General features: G+C 38.5%; 1 protein-coding gene across 1 annotated transcript in view; it reads right to left on the minus strand.

Annotated features, from left to right (window-relative positions):
• The window catches only part of KIF6 (kinesin family member 6), a 162,062-nt gene that overhangs the window by 38,355 nt on the left and 101,810 nt on the right, over positions 1 to 21,897 (minus strand). The window contains exons 13-14 of the mRNA XM_071548023.1: positions 20,433 to 20,535; positions 13,502 to 13,557 (exon numbers count right to left, since the gene is read on the minus strand). Coding sequence (XP_071404124.1) covers positions 13,502 to 13,557; positions 20,433 to 20,535 — 159 coding nt within the window. The remainder of the gene's footprint in view (positions 1 to 13,501; positions 13,558 to 20,432; positions 20,536 to 21,897) is intronic.

Consider the following 21,897-nt stretch of genomic DNA (forward strand, 5'->3'; position numbering starts at 1 on the left):
GCTCCCCAGGGAAGCAGTCACAGCACCAAGCCTGACAGAGTTCAAGAAGCATTTGGACAGTGCTCTCAGGCACATGGTGTGACTTTTGGGGTGTCCTGCACAGGCCAGGAGCTGGACTCGATGATCTTGATAGGTTTTGTCCAGCTCAGCATATTCTATGATTCTATTATAAAGGAAAACATTTGCACATAGGAGTGTAGGATTTAACACACATAGCCTTCATAATACAGCATTAACTATCATCTAGCATCTTTTCTTTAAAAGAGCAAACTTAATAGATTGACTTAAGAACATACTGCCTAATAAAACCGCAAAATGCATTGCAGCAATCCAGCAATGAGTACATGTTTTTAGTCTAAAGATAGCTTACAGGCAGAAATCTGTTACTGAGTGGTAATTTTCAAAGTTTATAGTCATAGCAGTTCATAGCTTGATTAAATCCAATGAGCTTGGTCAATTTGTTTTAGTTATTTTAGTGAAAACCTGAAGTAAAAAGTGTTTACTTGGCTTCTTCCTGAGCTTAACTTTTCCCCCTGAAAATACTTCTGTTTCTAAAGAACAGAACATCATTTGTAATAATTAGAAAATGAAAATGTTTCCTACATACGTAGATTCCAACACAGATCCAAAGAAAACATTGACATCTTAGGCCTGCAGTGCCTGTTACACTAATAAGGTTCTTCTGTTTAAAGAATAGCACACCAGGGGAGCATAATAGAGCTGTTCAAATGAATTTGTTCAGTTTGGAATTTTTTGAATAAGTCATTTGACAAATCGTGTTTTCTCATTCTAAGGACCCATTCAGCCTATGCACTGTCACCCTGGGGCATTGCCTATTGTTTGAAAGTAAAAACAAACATATGCAAGCTACTCTGAAACAATGGACAATATTTAGCATTGGCATTAACATATGCATTGTCCCCTGAAGCCAAAAGACTTGTACCTTCCGAAATAAGTTTCCTGAGTGCTGCTGCAAAGACTATTTTATATTACCAAAGATGGTATCTTCTTATGAGAAGCAGAAAAAGCAAAAAGTTTGCCAGAAAGCTGCTAGGGCTGCTTGTTTCTCTTATCAGTCTCTTCTCTAACAGACTAGGTAAGACAAATCCTACAACAGCCAAGGACTTGATGGTAACAGAGCAATGACATCTTTCCTTCTGTCTTCTCTGGCAATTGCCCAAGCATGGTCTGCACTGGGGCAGTAGCAGAATAGACATCTCTGTCACTGCTCCATCAATCTAGATCTACTTCTGAAGTGGGACAAATGCTAGGCCTATAATGTTTACACTAACTGCAGGAAGTATAGCTAAGATGGGTTGTCTCTCTTGAGTTCAGATACATACAGTAATGCTTTACAGGCTATTGTAATACGGTTTAGTCTTTTCTGGTTTTGCACATCTTACTATCAGTTTTCTGGGGACTCTTATTAAGCTAAAAATATTATTTGTTATACTTTGCTTAATCATGGGGTGTTGAGAATTACACTCAACAAATATAACTGCACTACTCCGAGACAATGTGAGACTTGCTCTCCTGGCAGTGACTTCTGAGGTTCTAAGAAAAATTCTTATGTGAGTCAAAAATATGACCTGTTAATTACAAACGAGGCAGTTAATTGATAACTATGAACATTGTGAAGAAACAAAAAGAATTCATTAGCATGAACCTTCCACTGAAAAAAAATATATTCCCATCACTCTGCTTTATGTTATGAGCTAACTAACTGCTCCTAGGACGAGAAAATACATTGTGGAAGTTTGCATCACAGCACTAAGTCTGCCCCAAGAGGGCAGCCACCGGCTGAATCTATCTGCCAGGCCTGTGTAAAATTCATGACATCTATTCTGCATTATAGCACCTTCAGAAGCTCTTCCAAAAGATGCTGTGAGAGATCACAGCAGTTTTTATACTGTGCTCTACAGATCCCTGGCTAAACTGGGCCATAGAAATCATGACTGATACAGCAGAAAAAGAATCTTAACAGAATCAGGGTGAAAGTAGGATATATTTCATCAAGGAAAGAAGAAAATAAGTTAAAATGGAAGGAGTTGTAACCAAAAAGAAAAGTACGATGTAGCATCCTGCAAAGCAGAGTAAATCACATTTCTACAAAGGACAAACTGCAGATGGTGACAAATTGGTTAAGAAAATAAAATCTGCAGAAACTCAGCTGTTTTTGTATGTGTTTTCAATTCTGTGCTTCCAAAAATCAAAATGTAACATTTGAAAAAGAGATTCCAAAACTGTAGTCATAATGGCATGATAATTAGATATTTATCCAAAACAAATACACATAGGAACTGTGTTTTTTCAACATTAGGTTGCAAAACAGTTGGGCCAAGAAATTAAGGAGAAAGAATCTTAAGACTGTGTCAGCCATGCTGAATGGTTTCAACTTTAACAGCTACTGCTATTTTTGGTGGACACATAAACATGCCATTTATTACAAAACTGCTTTGAAACTGACCTGGAGATCAGAAACAGACAAGGCTTCTAGGCACTGGGCCACACTGAATAACATCCCAGCTGGGAAATTACATCTAGGGGACTGTTTGTCCCAATGGCCTGTTTTCTCTTCTGTTTTTCTCACAGATGGCTGCAGGTTTTGCAGAGCTAATGTGCTTTGTTATATTAGTCATAAGTGACATCCTCCAGGAATAAACAGCATAGTTACAAACCCGAGATGAAATATGGAAGAAATACTATATGTACTCCATTTTCTGATAAAACTTGTGTTCTGAGACCAAGACTGAGTCTGTTAAGTGACAGAGGACAGCTGCAACATAAAGGCAGATTCCCAGGAGACAAGAAATTGGAGGAGACTAATTGTATCAAGGCTTTATTTTTCCATATATCCCAGTGCAGAACAGAAGTGATGAAGCACTAGGCAGGAAACCTTTTTTCTCAAAAGCTTCCAATCTACTCTGATGTGTTCTTGTCAAATCTCCCACTCCTATGGCTGAATGCCTGTTTCAGCTTGTTCTAGGTTGCTGATCTGGCTGTTCATCTGGAACCTCTCAGGTACTGAGCAGTCCATCTAGGGATCTTGGACACATAAATCATGGTACATGCAGCATGCATGCAGACTGACACTAAGCAGGCTTTGTAGAAGGCCAACACAGTATGTTTGACACCTAGAGAATGTGTTGGATGAGTTGCACAGCTTGAGCTGCAATGAGTGCCCAGTTGCACACCCTCAGCATATCCTGAGCATGGTAGATTCACCATACTGCTCAGATTTCTGTTTGTGAAGGAAATCTGGGACCTTTGGGTTTTTTATGCTGAACATTGATGGATATGTTAATGCTCAGTTCTCAGGGATCTTTCCACTTCAAAAAAAAAAAACTCTGACCAAAGAACAAGATAAATAGCAAGTTCTCTTGCTATTCTTGCAGTTTTATGTGTCTCATGACACAGAATTCAGTGTAGTATTTAAGGACAATGTACAACACTTCCATAGGATGAAGCTCTTACTTACTAAATAAGAAAAATCTCTTGAAAGACCACATCATACCTCTTGTATCATTCCCGAACACCAAAATAAGAAAACCATGTAAAGGTAATCACATTTGAAATACAGAACGGCCCTAAAGTGACTGGCTGAGCATGCAACACTTCATTACTCTCAAAATCAGAAGGGGGCTGAGCAGCCTCAGTGGTATAAAGGTGAGTGAAATTGTGAATGAAATTCAAAGAGGAAGCTTTGGAGTCCTCAAAAGTGGACAATATTGTAATATACTTCACAGTATAAGTGATATGATTTGTCTGTTTAAAATAAATAATAGTATAGGTTATAGGTTTAGCAGGACCAAGTGTAAGGTGCTACACTTTGGTTGGGGCAACCCCAGTATCAATACAAGCTGGAGGATGAGCAGATCAAGAGCAGCCCTGCTGAGAGGGACTTGGGGATGCTGGTGGATGAGAGGCTGGACATGAGCCAGCAATGTGCATTTGCAGCCCAGAAAGCCAGTTGTGTTTTGGGCTGTGTCAAAGTCAGCGTGGCCAGCAGGGCAAGGGAGGTGATTCTCTCTCTTGTGAGACTCCAGCTGGAGCATTGCATCCAGCTCCCGAGTCCCCAACACAGGAAGGATATCAGGCTGTTGGAGTGAGTTCAGAGAAGGAACCAAATTGATTAGAAGGATGAAGCACCTACAAGGTCTCCTGAGAGAATTGGGATTGTTCAGCCTGGAAAAGAGACGGCTTAGGGGTGAGCTAATTGTAGCCTTCCAGTACCTGAAAGGAACCTAAAAGAGAGATGGAGAGCAACAAAGAGCATGTAGTGACAGGACAAGGGGGAATGGCTTCAAAGTGGTAGGTTTAGTATAGATGTGAAGAACTTCTTTACTGTGAGGGTGGTGAGGCCCTGGAACAGGTTGCCCAGAGAGGCTGTGGATGCTCCATCCCTGTAAATATTTAAGTCCAGGCTAGTTGAAGCTTGGAGCAACCTGTTCTAGTGAACGATTTCTCTGCCTGTGGCAGGGGGATTGGAACCATATGATCTTTAAGGTCTCTTCCAACCCAAACCACCATGGTTCTATGATTCTATGTCTTATGCTTGTTGCACTTTATCAACTAAAACATTAAAAAAGACAAATATGGAAATCTTTTCAGCATTTTCTTTTCAATCTGTACACAAGTAGAACTCAAACTGACTTCAGCTACAGTTTCTCTTTAGTGAGGATTTCAAGATTGCAGGTTCCTTGGATTTTAAATGTCTCTGCTGAGAACAGCAATTCATACAAGCTACCTGAAGAATGAAATGCTGTGGAATAACATTATTGAGTTATCTGCTCATTAAATCTGCATACTGAGTTCATTTATTTATGAGTTGTTTGCATCTCATTTGAACCATATTTTTCTATGGAATGTAACCTTTCTTCTTGAAGTTTCTCAATCCCTTTTAAAACCTGATCTTGCCATTTTTCTTCTACACTAGTCATTTCCAGTAAAATTCACTGAGCATATGTATCAGATATGAGTCTGTGTAAGTCCTTGATACTTTCTGGAATTAAACTAGAACAGTGAATTAGATCAGCAGCTATGAAGTTGCAGTGTTTATTTCCATAAAAGAATATTACACTAAAGAATGGAATTAATTTCAAAGCATTGTAATTTCTCTCTTATTATAGCCTCACTTCATTCATGGTTGAAACAATGTCCAGTAAGCTAATGTCTCTGACTCAGGAAATTTAGATTAATACAAAGCAATAGATAATACTATCCATATTAATGAGCTTTAAGAAAGCAACGCATTGATTTTAATGGATTTTCTTTTCATATAGCAAATAATTTTCAGCATTTTCATTTCATTTAGGTTCCATGTAAAGCATGGAATTTTTCTTCAACAGAGAAATTTCATCCTTTTCAAAGTACAGGCACTTTTTCAGCAAAACTTTAAAAAATGCTATCTGCTCATACATGTTTTCTCTCAGTTTTTCCAGCCCATATAATCATGGCCTAAAACATGCATAACAGTCCTAATATCAGTCTTGGAACTCTAGTTCTTAACTAACTGATTTTCCTTTTTCAAAGTAATTTATTGCCTGCCTGTAAAGCTAAAACAATGTAGATATACAACACAGCCGATACAGTGCTCTCAGAGCATGTCTGCCTAAAAAAAACTAACTTCACCTTATTTCTTTTCTTATCTGGGCAAAAATGTTGCTATCATTTTCCTTCATAAAGTTGTGCATGTATAAAGAAAACCCTTGCATGAAATACTTAATTTGAAGCTTAAATGTAGGTCTACTTGGTTTATCTCCATGGGGAGGTAGAGCCATCGTAACAAAATTAGCTTTTATATATACATACATAGAGTCTTGCCCATGGAGAAAAAGGTGATTAAAAATTCTGAGTTTATGTAAATTAGGTTTGGACTAGGTTTAACATCTTCTGAGCATTCACAGAAATAACAGTGTGACATCCAAGGTAGTGAATCAGAATCAGTATTATCCTTGAGCACTGCAATGTCTTGTCCTCACTCTAGTCCAGTCCTCACCATTTCAGTGTAGCATCCCATTAACTGTGATATATATGAAAATTATTAGAATCATTTCCAAACAAATTCAATGATGACTCTTCAATAACCTTGCTTTGCAATCCTAGGACATGCTGTCATTAAAGATTATAATTGGCTTTGGTATTCTATGATCTTGTGCACTAAACTCAAAGCCTGAAATGAGGCAGAGCAGTAATACAGCTCAGCATTCCTGTGGGTATGGATGCACCATCAACATCATGTGCACATAATCCACCCACCTTCCCTTCTTCATTCCAAGAGTGCCTGTTTCCTCATGCTCTTATTACTCCCACATGAGTTTGTCCTTCCTCTCCCAGGTTCAATCATTATGATAGCTGATTTCTGGATAGACTAGAAACAACAGCTGCTTCCATTTGGGCATGAAATACCATTTAGTATGCTTTTTTCCTTTAGGAAATAACTAAACCTAATAGTAAAAATACACCAAAATAGCCAGACAATTATAGGAATTAACTGGAAATTTTTACTACTCTTAAATGCATCTAACACATAGCACATTCTTGTACATAGGCAACTTTTTTAGTGTAAAAATTCATAATGAATATATCAGTTTAACTTACACTGAAAATAGCAGTTTTAATTCCCCCAACTCACTCTGTGATCAATGTAGTAGTAGTTGGGCCTTGTTTTCATTCTTTCGTGCTTTGCAGTTTGTTCAGATGAAGACTAGTCCTTACTGTCAGAGTCCTTTCACATGGAATGTTCTCAGTAATCGTGTAAAACCACCTTGTTGATAACAGCACCCAAGAAAAAACCCCTCCTGCTAACCCTGATAATGGGAGAAATTTTGATTTCAGAGATTTTGTCTTTGCTTCTCATCAGCCCTATTTAAATTGGCAAACAAAGTAAACCAATTTTGAGTCTGTTTTACCTGTAATATTAGTTGCTAAGTGATCTCCTCATCTTTATCTTGACCCAGAAGATTTTCTTACTTTTCCCCTCTGTTCTGGTGAGGAAAGGATGTGAGAGAGTGCCTGGATAGCCAGCTGAGGTTGACCCATCACAATGTGCTGGCACAGTCACTCAAGTTTTTGTAAGGAGAAATTCTATACCTTCACTATTCTGAAATAAAATCCTTGGCTCCAACATCAAGTTTCCTTCACTAAGGCTTTTTTCAGTAATACCAAGAGGATCTATAGTTCTTGTTAGAAACCCCAACTCTCTGAAAATGATACTATACAAAAACACATGCAGTGGCACAGCATTTTTTTTTCTCAAGAAAAGAAATCTATCTCTTTTTCTTTACCCAGTGAAATACACACTTTTAAAGTACTTAATGTTGGAGAAAGGCAAAAATGTACTTTGTGTCAGAGTTGGCCCACTTTCCACATCTACACTGGTTACAGAATTCTCATTTATTTCCTGACCTCTCAGTTATTTTTTTCCAGTTTCACTCATGTTGGTTTTTTTTATTTGTCTTTTAAAGTCTAGTTCTTGGGTACATTCTCCAGTCATATGTAAACAATTCTGAATAGTTCACTCAAACAAATCCAGACATGTCTACTTGTTCAAAATCCATACCATTTCTCTGCCTTCTTATGGTGTGTTTCTGCAATATATTGACTTGAAAAAAAACTACCCTCAATTTTTGCACCACAACCCTCTGCTCCTTTATTTGGGTCTATACAGAGGTTTGTGTGACAATGCCACAAACAGGGTTACTAAAATGACCCTGAGTAAGAAATATTTCCTTCTTTTTCTTCTTTTGTTTTGAAGTATCAGAAAAAGAAAATTTTCAACCTACAATAAAATTCACTTTCTTACTTCTAGGAAGTCATTGTGAAAAGAAAGCATAATGACAAATCTAAGACATACACATTATTTTCCATAAAAATAATTAAAAAATCTCTGTATTCTCTGTAGCACTACTAAACATGAAAGGAGACAGAATGCAAGACTATGTGGTATAGTAGCAAAGAGGCATGAAAGCCACAATGTCTCATTCCTGATATTACAGTCACTCTACACCAGAAATCCACCTTAAATCTAGACATTGTTTTCCTTAATCTTTTTATGCAAGCAGCAACATCAACAAAAGCCTACCATGAAAATCTTACTGGAGACTTCTTTTTACAGCCCTAACTTCCTGATGTTTTTGAAATGCTAACGCAATTAAGAAGGGATTGGAGTATTCTGTGTATTTTTCACTGCAAAAGACTAATAATTCCAAAATCAGAATGAAAGGGTATTTATCACATAAAAGTTAGGGCCAACTGCTGCTGTCAGTATCTCAAAATGTAACCAGACTGCACGAAATGGGCTCTATGGCCTCTATGGTGCATAGTTTTACACTATTAAGAACACCTTAGAAATAACAGAAACTGATATTGATGGGATCTGTTCTTGATTGTGCACAACAAGGCAGCCAGAAATGCTTAAGGAAACTGAAACAATAATAAAAGTAAATTAAAGATCTAGTTGGAGGCCACAGATGACTCTTATTTCTCCTACCATATTTTCAGTAAAGATTTGGCAGGTTAGTAAACTTACTTACATCTTTAATGGCCTCCTGAGTATGTATGCTATGATGAAACAGACAACTGCAAAATTGTTTCAGGCTGCTAAACTATATAAAGTAGTGTAATTGCATTGACTAAGATGAATAAGCCATCTTTACTTTATGTAAAAATTTAATAATTGTTAGGAGGTGGTTATAGGCAAAAAAGTTAACAACTATGTTCAAGACAAAGCTGGGCAGGACAGAAGGACAGATGAATAAAATGTAGTATTTGTATTAGCCAGAGTGTTAACTTTCACATGTTGCATAAAATTACACAGAAAGAATTGAAGAAAGGACTGTAAAACATGATCACTCTCCAGCCTCACACATCAATGTTTAAAAACCATACACAAAGTAGAGTACATCTGCATAGGTCAAGATATGGAGAGCTATAAATGGATACAATATGGATGGAATTTCTTGCTTATACAGTAGGATTACAGTATGAACTAAATGAAAATACTGTTTTTCTGGTTTAATTTTTGATTTGAAAACACTTTATTTGTAACTACACTTTATATACCAAAACAAAACCAAAATATGTTTTGTGCATTTTTTCTTAGAACCTTGGAGTCATTTCTAGCTTGAGCCTTAGAGGAACTTTTCAGCATTCATGTGGTCTACAACCTTTTGCAATTTCCCTTAGGAGGAATGTAAGCATTGTCAAGTTCAGTGCAATACTACTAATTTGTTACACAGCTGCTTGTTTTGTTCAAGGGATCAGTTTAGGGTTTTACATTACAGATACATATGAATATGCCCTCAGATTTTTGTATTGTTTGTGTTTCCCAGATATACTTCATTGTTTCACTTCTAATACCTAAGAACTTAACCAAAACCAAGTCTTAAAACAGATGTTTTTAATTGCAGAAAAACCCATGCTGTACTGCAGTATAGCTATCAGAATTTTGCCTAAGTTACTGAGGAAAAACCCACAGCAATTCAGTCCAAACCAAGAATTTCTTTTGGATTTTGCTGTGATCCATGGAAACAGAGTCTAGAGAAGCTACATCTACATTGCATTATTACATTATTTCTGAGAGCTACCACAGTAGACTCCTGCAAATCTCAAGGGACTTACACAAGTCTTGTCCCAGCATGACAATGCAAGAGGTACCTTCAGGACTGGCACATGTCCCACTACTTCTTGTACTGTATCCCATACCCTTCAAACATTTGTTCTCCCCTAAGAAATTTGCATCAGATAAAAGGTGCATTTATGGTGGCTACTAGGCTGCTGTCTTCACACAGCACAGTTGCAGCCCCAGGTACTGAGAAAGATGTTCTTGTGTGGCTACTTATTGCTAGTGCTCACTATTCCTGCTCCAAAATGCATTTTAACTTGGGCAAGAGAAAGAAGTTTGACAGTCAGTGCTGGCTCTGACTCTGCCTCCATGAGGCCAAGAATCTGTTGGGCTTAACATAGATGAGCAAATCTAGGAGCTCGAAGGAATCCAGGGCAATGTGGACTTCAAGATGGCAGCAGAATAAAAGAGTCCTCCACAGTAGGTTTAACCTGGTTTTCCAAGTTTATCAGGGGAAAAATCCTACTTGGCAGAGTTAAGTGAGTTTATAATGGGCACTGTAGAGACCCATAGTTGCAAGTTAGATACTGAAATTATATTAGCATGGGTCAATCTGTGGATATCAATGCACAGGTTCTGTACTGACATTTGTGTTTTGGCCAGTCTGATGGAGATAAATTAACCTACTATGAGAAGACAGGTGAATTCAAGTGTCCTTTCTTACTGAAATCACCTATTGTTCAGAACACTGCTGCAGCAGGCCTCAGCACCTGATTTCTCCGCTTCTGGATCCCTTCCAAACATCATTTGTGCTGTGGCTTGAAAACACTTTGCCAACATGGCTGAGGCTTTCCACATATCTGGCATAACTTTAAATATACTGTGTAAGATCTCTGAGGGACTTGTGGTGTACCCGAAGGTGATTGGGAGGGGAATCTGGCAGTAGTTATCATTCATGACCACAGAGCATATAATCATGGCTACAGGGTAAGTACAGAGCACTTGTCAGTTGTGCTGTGAGATTTCTGTCCTTTCCCAGAAGTCAACTGCTGTTGTAAGACATGAAGAGATAATAATGACTTCTTTGTCTGTGTCTGTGCTGGTGCCACCCAAAGAGAAAGGAGATAGAAACTGATAGCAAGGTCTATACCACTTGCCCTGGATACCAGATTGCCTTTAAATCTGGTCCCTCACAGCCTGTATCTGGAAGCTTGAAGAGATATGGTTTGCTTGAATATGTGCATATGGGAGGAAATTAACCTAATCTCCAAAAACTTCGGGGATAGGGGAAAACCTGACAGAGAGCCTGAATAGCCAGTTTTAAGAAAAGAAACTCTGGTTTTGAAATCAACAGAACTCAGAAATTAACTAGGAACTTATCAAAGACTACTAGGGGAATCAGATAAACTCTAGCTTGGGGTTGAATGTATCTATAGGTGATTTTTGGCATTGAACAATCTGAAACTGGTTGCCAGACATCACAGAATCACAGAATATGCTGAGTTGGAAGGGACCCACAAGAATCATCAAGCCCAACTCTTAGCCCTGCACAGGACCATTCCCAAGAATCACGCCATGTGCTTGAGAGCATTGTCCAAATGCTCCTTGAACTCTGCCAGGCTTGGTGCTGTGACCACTTACCTGGCAAGTCTGTTCTAGTGCTCAACCACTCTCTGAGTGAAGAACCTTTTTCTAATATCCAACCTAAACCTTCACTGACAAAACTTCAGGCCATTCCCTCAGGTCCAGTCAATGGTCACCACAGAGAAGAGATCAGTGTCTGCTCCTCTACAAAGTTGTAGACTGCAATGATGTCTCCCTTCAGTCTCCTCTTCTCCAGCCTGCACAGACCAAGTGACATCAGCCACTCCTCACACACCTTCCCCTCAAGGCCCTTCACCATCTTCACTGTCTTCCTTTGGACACCTTAAGAGTTTAATATTCTTTTTATGTTGTGGTGCCCAAAACTGCACACAATATTCCAGGTGAGGCTTCCCCAGTGCAGAGCAGAGCGGGAAAATCCCCTTCCTTGATTGGCTGGTGTTGCTGTGCCTGATGCCCCCCAGGACAGGGTTGGCCCTCCTGGCTGCCAGGGCACTGCTGACTCATATTCAACTTGCCATTGACCAGGACCCCCAGGTCCCTTTCTGTAGCGCTGCTTTCCAACATCTCATTCCCCAGTCTGTCTGTACATGCAGGGTTGCCCCATTCCAGATGCATAATCTGACACTTCCCCTTGCTGAACTTCATATGGTTGGTGATTGCCCAATCCTCTAATTTGTTGAGGTCTCTCTGCTGGGCCTTCCTGCCTTTGAGGGAGTCAACAGCTCCTCCTTTTTTTGTGTCCTCTGCAAACTTGCTTATTATCCCTTCCAGACCTGTGTCCAAGTCATTTATGAAGATGTTGAAGAGCACAGGACCCAGGATAGAGCCCTGTGGAACCCCACTAGTGTCAGGTTGGCAGTCTGATATTACTCCATTCACTATTACTCAACCCATGAGCCAATTGTTCACCCACGTCATGATGTGTTTATCCAGCTGTGTGCTGGACATTTTGTCCAGAAGGATCCGGTGAGAGACAGCATCAGAAACATTACTGAAATCCAAATAGTTTACATCAACTGGCTTCCCTCAAACAGCAAGGTGGGTTACTTTGTCATAAAAAGAGATCAGGTTGGATAAGCAAGACTTTCCTCTCATGAAACTGTGCTGCCTGTGATGGCATTGTCTTTCAGGTGTTTTTCAATACCTCCCTGGATAATCATCTCCATAACTTTACCAGGCACTGAAGTGAGACTGACAACCCTGTAGTTTCCAGGGTCCTCCTTGCTCTTCTTGAAAATCAGGTCAGTGTTCACCAGCTTCCAGTCAGCTGGGACCTCTCTGGAATCCCAAGACTCCTCAAAAACCATCAAGAGAGGTTGTGCGATGACAGCAGTCAGCTTTTTAAGGATTCTAGGATGAATCCCATCAGGCCCCATAGATTTGTAGGGATCCAGCTGGAGCAGCAGATTCTGCACAATTTCAGGGTCGACTAGGAGTTGATCATTCTTGCAGTCATGGTCCTCCAGCTCAGGGCACTGAGACCTCCTTGGTCCATCATCCATGTTGAAGACAGAGGCAAAGAAAGCATTAAACACCTCTGCCTTGTCTCTGTCCTTGTTTGTGAGGTGACCATCCTCATGTTGTAACAGGCTGATAATATTTCTATACTGCCTATTGGCATTAATGTATTTGAAAAAAACTCTTTTTACTGTCCCACATTTCTGGTCAGCTTCAGTTCCAGGTGAGCTCAAGACACAGAGATTTTTCTCCCTACAGTGGCAAGCAGCATCTTTGAGTTCTTCCCATATCACTTGACCTTGCTTCCACTGGGTATACGCCTTCCTTGTTCACCCAAGCCAGCCCTCTGCCTTGCCTGCTTGATTTCTGGCATTTGCTCTTGGGGCCTTAAAGGAAAAATAATGAAAACCCCCACCAAGCTGAGGCACACCTCAGAATTGTTCCAATTAATCTCTACAAAGGAAGTGTAGAGTGGCAACTCAACAATGAATTTTCCTTTTATCAGGAACCATATAAATTTATAGATAAATACAACCCTTAAACCATAGAGATGACACTTTCAAATGATGGGTTTGGATCTTTTTATTCCAAAATAAAATTAAAAAACCCTCATGCTAATACCTTAACTTCCCCTTTTGATAAATTTCAGACATCCTGTCAAATAAAGAAGGAGCTCTTTTTCACATTGTGGTATTTGAAATAATCAAAACTTGTACATAAAATTATTACTACTATCATCAGCTAACAATTTAACTTATTGGAAATATTAGCAATGTATTGACTATTTCTTTTAGAAAATAGAATCTCTTCCCATATCTTTTGAATTCTGTGATTTTGTCAGCTAAAAGGTAAAATAGGTTAAAATGTACTCACTTATTTTACTTCTCACTTCATTTAGTTTTTCTCCAAGGCATTTAACTTCAGCAAACCTGTCAATGCAAGCATAACGATACAGAATTATTCTAAAGAATAACAAGTTAAAATAATTGATCACAATAAAACACAGGATTACTCCGTACTACTTTTTGATGTGTTAAGTAGAAGTAATTGGAAATAATTTTTCATTAGGAAAGATTTTCTGGTCTAAGAGAAACCTTTCTGAAAGAAACTATGTATCAGATAGGTTTACTAGAGAGACAAAACCAATGTATTTGACCTTTTAATTTTTAAAAACTATGTTATCTGAATGACTGGATTCTCCTAAATGTTCTTATTACACCACAATATTGATCTTCATTTACTGCTTTACTTGTAATGTTTTAACAAACAGTGATATAAAAGTAAAACTAAAAAAACCAAACAACAAACAAACAAAACAAAACCAAGCAAATTTAAGACAAAATGTTTGAAAATATTAGCACTTCTGTTCACTAGGAAATTTCAATTTCAGCCTGTAACTAGCACATTGCTGATGAATTTTGTGCTGTGAGGAAATATACATCCCAACCACTAAGAAACCTCTCAAACAGAAAATGTGCGTAAACCACATTATGCTGTTCTTCCATAGATAGCCACTAAGTGAATGCAGATTCTCAGATGATATTCAGCTACTGCTCAAATACCAATACACATGAAGATATGCAAAGAGCAAGCAAGACGTAGGCTGAGAAGGGTGAAAACAAATGAATGAATCAGTCTTTGGAAAATCCCTTTTTCTTGAATGCAAATAGTTTGACTTCAAAACTCAAAATTTCTTATGGTCTGCTAGCACTTCAAGCCTACACCTTTCGTGCTTTTCCTCTGTCAGTTTTCTGATGTTTTACAGTAGTTCCTGTCATAATTATTCTCTTGCACTTACTTAACTCAGCACAATAGAAAACTGTTTAGGGCAAATCAGGTTTAGGACATATCAGGTTTCCAAATGCCAAATATATGGTGATGTATAAATAATGACAGTCAATTCAATGTACAGTGGTAAAGTCTGAGGAGTCACTGAGAGAAGTGAGGCTTGTTCAAGGAAATATCCATTGTAATAGTCTAAATAGCAATGGTTTAAATTTTAGAAGGATGGTTTGCTGCATTGTTACATTTGTTGTAGGACATGGATTGACATGAAATTCTGAGTTGTTACTTCAATGTGTCCAAGTTGAACCTCGCAGAATGTGGAGACAGAACTCAATTGTTAAGCAAGATTTTGGCTGATCTGTAAGAGTCTTGGTTTAGACAAGTAACTGAGGAAATCTACATTTTTACTTCTGTCTAACTCAAATAATGACAAAACAGAGTAAAGAAATACAACTTTTCTCTGGAGAGGTAGGGTTTGAAAAATTGCCCCTTCTCAGCTAGTCTATTTCCCTGAGAAACTGGAATGAGTTAGAATTTCAGGTGCCTTCATTGGTATTTGCTCACAAACATATGCTTTCAAAGCTCAGTTCGACAAGGCTAAATGACTGGAGCTGGAGGGCACTTCCTCAGCACTTCCTCTTTATTACATAAAGAAGGCACAAGTCTTTGAAGCACCTGTGAGACTTTGTATGAGCTTATTCTACTGGTGTTGACTTAGAGCCCCAAGCAGGCATTGAAGAGCGTGTAAATATCAAAGGGATGAAATCCCAAAGTACCTCCTCTTTCTTTCCCTCAGGTCTCGTGAGTCAAGTAGTAAGTTCATCATAACTTAATAATTCCTGAGGAAAATCTCATGTTGACTATTAACTCTGATTCATGTTTACAGAGAGATTTATCTGGACAAGTTGAAGTCATGTATCCATCCAGCCCTTATTCATAGGTTACTGCCAATAGCTGAATGGGTCATGCATCTGTTTCTCAAACACCACAGTTTATAAACTAGCAGAATAACATAAACTGAAATTTGACATTAATTTATGACATTCCAGCAGATTCCATCTGTGACTATGAATCATAGTCTAACAAAACAAACCAGGTAAAGTCATAAGATTTGACTCTAAGATTGAAAGGGAAAAAGCTATTTCTGATACTCCTCTAATAAAAAAGGTGGTATTATCTAGCATTAGGGTGATATTGCTATGAAACATGATGAGTGAAAAATTATACATGGCTAGCTGAAAAAAACTTCATATGGATCTTACATGGAGACCACTCAACAGAAAGACTGAAGTTGCCAAGTCATGGCTTCTATTATCTACAAGATAAATACTCCATGATGAAACCCCAAAGTGAATTTAGTAGAACAAGCATTTTTGGCAAAGATTTCACCTTTGAATGCAAATGCTAGTAATTAAAAAATAAACTCCTTGGAAACCAAATTTCTAACTTATAACAAAAACCAAGACAAACTCAGAGGCTGTCTAAGGAGACGGTGGAGACATTCAGGGAATTAAATGGACATTCACTCATTTTTAATTATTAGAAATTACAACAAGTTACTTAAGTGAAACTCATCCTTTCCATGAAACTTGCCCATAAGTACTGAAAAAACAAGCTAGCTGCTAAGCAGATGAAACACAAACAGCAAGGAAAGAAGCAAATGGAAAAAATTATTAGAGAACAACAAAATGGAAACTAGGTTGACATTACATCTGTAAGGGCAGTAGAATTTTACTACTGGAAATACTGACTAAGATGGGACTTAAAAGTTTTGTGCATTATGCAGTATTACATAGGAGTTGCTCAGCTGGGAAAATTTCTTGATAGTGTATTTCACCAGAAAATGAGATGTATTTTTCTTCTCCTCAGAAAATCAATGCTAAGAGAACATGGTTGCATTGAGAAATGGGATGTTATTAAGTTTTCTGGAAGTCAAGTATAGGAAGTCTAAATTGCAGAAATTTGATTCTGTCCATGCATAAACACAGGGGTGTTGTGGTTTTGGTTTTTGTTGTTGTTGTTTTGGGGGTTTTTGTTTGTTTTTTTTTGTTTGCTTTTTAAAGCAGGGAAGCAGTTATTAATGTACAGAAAAATGAAAAATAATTGTTTTGCATTAACTGTAAAGTAAGCTGTAGAAAATCACCTCCCTTACAAAATCACTTCCCTTAGGCAACGGTCCTAATTGGATAGCTTGAATCTATTTTCTTTTACTTGAACAGCAATGAGCTTCAGAAAGAAATTATCCTTACCCGTATCGGTTTTCCCACTTTTTAAATCCAGAGAGAGTACTGAGTTACAGTACTGAGCTACTGCCCCTGTGAAGAGCTCTGAAGCTTTGTCCAGAACCAGAATTTTTCTCTTATATATATTTTTAACAAAACAAATGTTTTCAGTGTTTGATTTAACCAATTGACTGCAGTCACCTGTATCCTGGGCTGCATAAAAGTAATGAGAGGCAAGCAGGCTGAGGGAGGTGATTTTTCTCTTCTACTCCAGTTTTGTGAAATCCCACCTGGAGTACTTATTCCCCAACAACTGGGGAGCCATTCTGGCAGTCTGTCTTGGTTTAGGAATAGTAGTCTCAAATTTAGTAGCTAAACAAACCATGCTGCCACTCATTTCCCCTCCCCCTCCTGCTGGAAGCACAGAAGGCAAAGATCATGGGTTGAGATAAGAACTATTTACAGGAAACAGCATTGAGATAAGAAAACTAACAATAACAACAACAATAATAATAAAAAAGTGTACAAAAGAGAGAGTGTGAAGTTCAACCCAACTGCAGCCATGCCATCAAAACCTCTGGTCCAGACCAGTATTACCCCACCATTCTGTCTACCACACTTGCTCCACTGACAAAGGAACACACCTCTTCTCAGAAGTGAGAGAGTCCTTTTCCCCTACACCTCTGGCCATGATGTAAGATGGTATCAAGTAACATGAGGGTCTTGGCCATGCCCACATGGCTCCAGGATCTACCCTGACAGCCACTGCAAAAAATTAGCCCCATCCTTGGCCAAAACCAGGACACACTCACATCATTGGAGCTAGGACCAAAGTCCTTGCACAGCAGGCAGCTCCAGTGAGCCAGTGGGTTCACTGCTTGCCTCCCTACACTGACCACACTCACAGTCAGACAAGGTTACCTTCCTGGCTCAACCCTAGGCATCCAATAGCAGAGTCTCAGACATCTGGATCTTTAAAATAATTTAATCATGGTGCAACAACAGGAGAACAGCTTAGGTTGATGCCTCTGAAGAAGGACCCTGAACAAAGGAACCCCTTAGGATTTTATACCCTCACAATCTGTGTGTGTGAAAGTCTCAGCTCTTCCTCCTGAGTCATAGGCTCCTTCTGTGTCTCTAAGACTCTGTTCACTTGGCTGGCACCACGGGTTCCTGTGCCATTTGTTCTGCAAAGGGTCAGTGCCATTTCACAGCCTTTTGCCTTGGGCTCTTGCCACCCAGCACTCCATCTGCAGCTCGCACTGCACCTGCATACTGAACTACCAGCACTAACTATATTCCTCACCACTACTGCATCCAGTTCTGAGGCACCAGAAAGACCTGGACCTATTTGAGTGGGTCCAGATGAAGGCCACAAAAATGATCAGAGGGCTGAAACTCCTCTCTAATGAAGACAGTCTGAGAGAGTTGATGTCCAGCCTGGAGGAGAGAAGTTTCTGGGGTAACCTTATTGCAGCCTTTCAATATTTAAAGGAATATTTAAAAGAATTTTTTAGCAGGATCTGTTGTGATAGGATAAGGGATTATGGTTTTAAACTAACAGGGACTAGATTTAGACTAGGTATAAGTAAGAAATTTTTTAAAATGAGGGTGGTAAAACACTGGAACAGGTTGCCCAGAGTGGTGATAGATGCCCTATCCCTGGAAACAGTCAAAGTCAGGGCTGTAAGCAATCTAATCTAGTTGAAGATGTCCCTGCTCATTGCAGAGGGGTTCAATTAGATGACCTTTAAAGACTTCTTCCAACTCAGACTATTCTATGGCTATGATAATTAGCAAGCCAAGAAAATCTCCCCTAAAAACCCAAAGGAAAAAATAAGACAGCTAAAAATAAGTAATTTGTGAGCCAAATACTCTTTGTGGTATGACAGAAGTGGTTATGTAACTATAAACAAAATTATTAACATGAGAGGCCTACATAAAAAGGGAAGTTATGGTAACTTTTAAACATGTGGTGTCCACACTCTTCTTCCTGTGCAATTTGAACACTGGCTGGGTAACAGAACTTTTGTGTAACTGGTAGTTCAGAGGCTGCATTCCAGAGTACAGACTGAACTTGATATAAATCCATTCTAATGAACTTCGTAAACTTGGAGCTATAAGCATTTTTGCTAAAAATGACTGCAAATGGCAGGGGGAAGCTGTCTTGCTCCAGACTATCAACATCCACATTAGCACTAATTTCAACAATCAGATGATGCCTATTAGAGAGGGGTTACCCAAGACATTAGTTTGAAACTCTTTGTCCTTTAGGGAAAGCAAATCTGTCATCAAACTTTGTGGATTCTGCCCATCTCTATTATATGTTCTGAAACCAGAAAGAAATATGGGTTTGCTTCATAGTAATAACAAACAAAAAAAAATATGGAAGAATTATGATTGACTAGAGGAAATGCAGGGCATGGCTCAAAACTGTGTTGCTCTCATTATCATGCTGTGACCATGAAGTGTTCTGCTCAGTAAGCAGCAGTGTTAGAAATGACTGCAGTACAATAATTTATGTAGTGATGATGCAGTGAAATGGCATCATCTGATATATTAATCAGAAGAAAGGGATTACTAAACATCCAGTTTACTTGGATAAAGTCTTACATAGATTTAATACCTGGGCAATTTGTGTTCCTGTGGCTGAGTTATAGATTCAGGCAGAAAGTAAATCAGTTCAGAAAAGTGATGAACAGCAAGATCTTGAATAAGTCACAGAGATGCGGAGATCATTTCTTGCCTCAATTTTACTGAGGTAAATTAGTATAAGACTTGGTGACTCTGAAAACAATGTCTTTTGTGTCTATTAAGAGAAAATTGTGTTAAAGTAGGAGAAAGCAGTAGAAAGCTGGAGGAGAAAACCCCAGTACAAAAAAAGCCTATACCCAAACCGACCCCCTCACACACAAACAAAACAAAATAAACCAAAAACCAAACAAACAAAAACTCAAAAAACCCTGCAACACTCTTCCCCCCCCCCTCCCCCCTTCCCAACCCCCCAAGGAACCAAGCAACTGTCAGGGCAAATATTAGTTAAAAGGATCGATTGAGAGATCTGCTTTTGGCATCTGCAATCTCAAATCCTTATATTTCTTTTACAGTACAAGGAGGGTTAACACTTGAAACACTGACACTGAAACAGCACTGTTATCCAATCAGCATGGACAAGTGTTGGTGGTTTAATTTGTGACGTGTTTAAAATCCGCTGTATGAAAATTCATGTTTTCCATGCTTTTTCCATTCTCACCATCTTCACCAAAAGACTGAAGTGTTTTGTCAGCATTAATAACAAATGTGGAGGGTGAAAGTATTATTTCTGTTTGTAAGTGCAAAACTGAAGAGAGAAGCTAAAATCACTTGGCAAACAAGTTAGGAATAATAGACAGATGCATATGTTAAACATCTCCTAGCTTATTATCCAACTCAGTGCTGAAGCCAGTAAAACATTTTTGAGAATGGAAATTGCAGTTACATAGATTTTACTTCCTCTAGATAATTCTTGATCGTGAATGCCATTGCCACGTTGCTTTGACATGGCTGTGAAGATGAATAAAACCCGTGGAAATATGCACTAAGCTTCCTCATGCCATTTTCATACTCTGTCCAGGCTTCTATTCTATCACTACTCAGTGCCTTCTGAATATGAAATGCCCTAAGCAAGAAAAGGCAAAGTTTCTGTACCAAGTGCTCAACAGAAGCCTGGGATGTCTGGTATAAAGTTATGCTCCTACCAAGACAGGTAATAAACCCTCATGTGTCTTCCTTCAGCTGTATTTTGCTGTGACACTCACCTCTGTTTCAGAAGCCCTTTGTTGTCCTCAATGGTTATACTGTCAGCATGGTCCTGCTGGAAAATTTCAAAAGCTTCCTGACATCCAAGTGACATCTTTCCTCCTGCCCCAAGGAAAAAAAAAAGAAGAAGAAGAAGAAAGAATTACTTCACAGTAATCGAAAGACAGATATTTTGCACTTATTTAAATCCTATTTAGACAAATACAGCACGTCAGTCCAGGGATCTTAAAGAACTATAGTTCAGTTTTCCACCAATGGGAAAGCATCTTTGAGAAAAGATTTCATTATATGACAAATCAATTTTGTTTCACTTCACTTCTCCAAAGTCTGAATGCTTGAGGTGTATAATTTTTCAAGATAATTTAAAATGTTTGTAAGTAAAACCAAACTTTGAAAATTGAAAATATGTGAAATAGTCTTAAGTATGAGGCAGAGGTATTTTCACAACAGCAAAATGCAATTTTCTTCTGTACTTCTTTCATCTGTTTCACACTGGATCCTTAACGTACCTGGAATATTTTCAGTATTCTTGGAAGAAGAAAATTCAGACTTCTTAATTGTGTCTTAGTGAATATTTTTCATACTCCTTAAGGTGAAGCAGGAATTCTACCTACAAAAATGGTTGGTTCCTGGCTTTTTACATTTCCAGCATGGTGTTGGTTTCCTTTTGTGCACCAGAATGTCAAGACTTATAAAAACTTCAAATCTTTTTAAAAATCACTATAGAAAAGTATTATAGTCTCTCTTATCTATCAGTTCTCAATGCTAGATGATCTACAGATCCAAGTAAGATAACATGTATTTGTATTAACATTAACAAAAAAATTCAAAGCTTTAGGGAGAATAAAAGATTATGCCAGCATCTGTGTTACCAGGGGTAAATATATGTTATTTAAAAAGCAAGGAGAAACACTTAAAGAAAATACAGTAATGACGGTAGTTCAGGAGCAGAGGGGGAGGACTCACACTCAAAAAGTGTGAAAAATGCAAAGTAGCTCTACCTCTAATTCATCCTCAGGGTTGCAACTTAAAACTCAAAATTTTTATCCCTTAAATTGGATTTTTTTTTTTTTGCCTCTAGAGTCTTTCTTTTGTCCTACTCACAAGTCCACCTTCCTGCTTCAGAGCTACCAAGACCTCCAAATCCATCGTGAACAAGAGCTATGAAGTTTCCTACTATTTCTCCTGTGCAAGTGTTTTCTATATGTTTTATGCCAATGGACCAGAGTTACCAATAACATATGTATGCAGGTGTGCCAGTTATTTTTCAGGCTACCTGCTTTGCAATTTTGGAGTAAGGGTTTTCTTCTACTCCAGGTTTCTCCTGCTTCCTTTAACACAATTTTCTTACTTAGTAGGCATGAAAGACATTGTTTTCAGTGAAACTGGGGCAAGAAACAAGCAAAACATACCGAAACTGGATGGGATGTGTAATACTGGGATGTTACCCCTTATTGGGGTCTA

Source organism: Pithys albifrons, chromosome 2 (assembly GCF_047495875.1).
Source record: "Pithys albifrons albifrons isolate INPA30051 chromosome 2, PitAlb_v1, whole genome shotgun sequence".
In the NCBI taxonomy this organism is placed as follows: domain Eukaryota; kingdom Metazoa; phylum Chordata; class Aves; order Passeriformes; family Thamnophilidae; genus Pithys; species Pithys albifrons.